Source organism: Odontomachus brunneus, unplaced genomic scaffold, assembly GCF_010583005.1.
Source record: "Odontomachus brunneus isolate Ranch 3 - 2012 unplaced genomic scaffold, Obru_v1 Obru_scaffold_051, whole genome shotgun sequence".
Classification (NCBI taxonomy): domain Eukaryota; kingdom Metazoa; phylum Arthropoda; class Insecta; order Hymenoptera; family Formicidae; genus Odontomachus; species Odontomachus brunneus.
Window position 1 is genome coordinate 245,977 of NW_022639501.1, and position 3,628 is coordinate 249,604.

The 3,628-nt window shown below is 26.0% G+C and overlaps 1 protein-coding gene across 2 annotated transcripts in view; it reads left to right on the forward strand.

The window, feature by feature from the left end:
- The window catches only part of LOC116845389, a 5,039-nt gene extending 2,862 nt beyond the window's left edge, over positions 1 to 2,177 (forward strand). The window contains exons 3-4 of one of the 2 annotated variants that reach the window (XM_032817982.1): positions 869 to 1,203; positions 1,593 to 2,177. In XM_032817982.1, the coding sequence (XP_032673873.1) occupies positions 869 to 1,203; positions 1,593 to 1,832 (575 nt within the window). In that variant the 3' untranslated portion in view covers positions 1,833 to 2,177. The remainder of the gene's footprint in view (positions 1 to 868; positions 1,204 to 1,592) is intronic. The other variant, XM_032817983.1, reaches the window with a different exon arrangement.
- The last annotated feature ends 1,451 nt before the right edge of the window (positions 2,178 to 3,628 follow it).

A 3,628-nucleotide genomic window follows, 5' to 3' on the forward strand; every position in this document is an offset into this window, starting at 1 on the left:
ATGTTAATAAAATACTGTACTTTTACATGTGCGAATTAATTTGGTCGATCGTCCCGTTCAGATTGTATTAAGTTTTATCAAAATCGAAGCATGATATATTTTTAAATAAACCATCAAAAAAATTCTGTAAAAGTTATTTACATAGCGAGACTAATATTTTATTCGGTGCTGCTGCCTTCAGTACTTATTGCATGACGGTTAAATCGTGCAGATTTAATGACATAACAACATTTAAAAAAATAATAAGATGAGAAATTGTATGAAAAATTATGAAAACAATGTTTATCAGGGATGACATATGTACGCCTTTAAATGGCCATTTAATCGTACTATTCTATACTTGTACTCGTTATTTCTCTATTATTGTTGCTTTTTTATAAAAAATGTGTAATACAATTTTAAAATGTAAACATTGTTCTTTATTGTATATATGTACAATTATTGCACAATATAATTATCTTAACTCCTCTGCAGCAGTTTTACATGGTGTGTATGTGAAACTGCTCCATTTAATAACGTACATATGGCCCTTGGTAGAATTAAATAACCTATCTAGGAAACAGAATCTGCGCGTAATCTGCTGTCAGTCTGTCGTCAGAGTCTGTCGACAGGTTCTGCGCGCAGTCTGTCACCAATCTGTCGTTAGAGACTGCTAAAACAGTTTCTGTGTGCAGTCCGTTGCCATTCTGTCAACAGACTGTTGACAGACTCTGCGTAAAATCTGCTCGCACAAGTTTGGCTATCTGGGGCTATCTGGGAATGCATTATCCAAAGTTGATTGCAAAAATACAATTAATGTTCAATCAAATTTTGGAAAGGATCTATACTAAGGAAGAGTACAATCTTAAAAGTAAAAAAATTTACGCAGGAAGTAAAGAACCCACAAATACACCTGCTGTATTTCCCTTAAAAACACTTACAAAGGATAACTTTATACCAATGTGGTTTTCATGGAAGAATGACTTCCTCACAAATATGAAGTTGATTGACCAAGCAGAAAATAATAAAGAAAAGTGGGGTATCATGCTCTTGAATCGTTTGGGACCTGTTGGACAAGACATATACAGAACTTTTACATTTGATGATAGTCAAGCAAATGATGATATAAATGTATTATTTGAGAAATTTGATTATTATTGCATATTTGGATGCAAAAAAAGAATACATAATGAAGATATTGATACATATGTAAATAACTTGAAGGTATATTTAATATAACTATGTTTCTTCTATACTTGTAGACAAATTATAAATTTTTTTTATCTTAATTCTAATCCTGTTCATATCAAATTATAAAATAGATTTATATAATGAGATGCTAACAAATATAATAAGAAGGATATATAATTTTTTAATTTCTCATTCTAGTTTTAAAAGACTATTTGTAGAATTGATATGAAATTTGTGTAAGATTCACTGAAGTTATGTGTATGTAGTAATAAATACAATATAAAGTAGCTACAATTAAATTTTTTAGAAATGTTTATTCCAGATAATATTTGTTTTTATGCCAGAATATGGAAAGAATATTAATATATTTTTCATTTCTTCCTATGTTGAATCATATATAATGCAATATTTTTTTCTTCTAGGTAATAGCATCGAAATTTACGACTAATGTAGATGAGATAGTAAAGAAGAAAATTCTGGAAGAAATAGATGTTGAAAAATTTACAAACATTGCTAAAATCTTAATTCCAGGATTCTCATTTTCATCAAGCACAATGTCTTTAACTATACAAGAAATAACACGTATTTGGATGAGGTATGAAAATAAGTTTATAAATAAGTATGAAAGGTATGAAATAAGTTTTATGAAAGATATGAAATAAGTTTTAAAAAAGATGAAAAAATTGTTAATTACACAGTTAAAAACTGTAGCAAGTGTAGTTTAGACCATGAAATAAATTGCTGCAATAAATTTGTCCATACATACCCAGATAGAAATGCGTGATGATCATCACAATGTGACTTCATACTATGACTTCAATTTGATACTTTTTCAGAGATCATTACGTGATCTCATGATATGAGCACCAGATACACACAAATGATGTACAAATTATGTTGCAAATTCTTGACATGATGTTGATTATTATTATTAAATAAGGTATTTTTGTGACATCATAACATGTCTACATTCTGAGGCGCATATGAGCCCGCATCGGTGTCTATTCTTGTCCTCATGCCTTGAAGATACATGAATACAATATGAGCTTAGAATGAACACATTTTCCTATCTGGGTAATTATATATAATTATATATAATTATATAAAATTATATATAATTATACACAGTTATATATAATTATATGTATAATTACATATAATTGTATGCATAATTATGCAAAATTATATATGAAATTATAGATATAATTATACATGATTATATATAAGTAATATGTATTAACATGTATGGGCAAATTTCATACATAATTATATATAATAATGTAAAATTACATATAATTTTATATGATTCTACATAATTATATATGAAAAATTTTTTATTCGGTGGAATTCCAAAGATCTTAAACTGCAATGATTGTAGTTTAACGCATATCGCGTGCTCTGCAATAAATACTATATGTGTAAACTGCGACAAAATAGGTCACGTTCCAGAAAAATGTTGGAAGAATAAACGTACATTTTAATTAGGAGCATTACTTTTACTTTTTGTTTTGTAATATGCTCATTTTCTTATTTTAATGTTTGATATTAAAAATACTATAGAGTGAAGCACATAATTGAAATTATTTCATAAGGGATCACTTTGTTTTGAAACCATAATTAAAACAATGTATTGTTATATTCAAAATCTAATAAATTAAATAGGAATTGTTTGAAGATCATATAGTTTAACATGATTGAATTTGTTTTAATATTATCTACAACTTTTTTTATAGAATAATAATGATTTTCATTTAAAAAACAGAAGACAATCTTGAAATTTCAAAAATTACTGGCAACAAAAGTAAATATGTTGCATAGGCCTGTTCAAATCATATAATATTTATTTGAATTAATTTTTGCTAACACCAATATTTATGGCATTATCGAATGCCCATGCGCTTCACTCGTAAATCTTTCTTTCATGGTTTTTCTACAGGTTATTTCTTTCTTTTATTGGATTCTTTTTTTACATTCTTATTTTATAAAAATAAATTATCTCATTTACTAATTATTAATTTTTAAATTTTTTGTTTTTTTAAATTTTACTTTTAACTATATATTTACAAAAAATTCTCACTTCTTTGCATTTAATCATCATCTGTCTATTCTTCTTACATCCACTTTCACTTATTCTCTTTATATTGTATTTTAACTATTTATATATTATGTGTGACATATTTTTCTATAAATTGTATACTATTTTGTTAATTCTAAATGTAGTTGTATACCAAAGCAAAGTTTTTTTTTTTTTTATTAATTTTTTATTAATATAAGTCATATTAATAAATCATGTACCTCATCTGCTCCAATTTTAGCCATTAAGAATTGTAACAAGAGTAATAGATACATTAATATGTATACACACATGCAAGTACACACACATACACACACACTCATATATATATATATATATATATATATATATATATATATATATATATATATATATATATATATA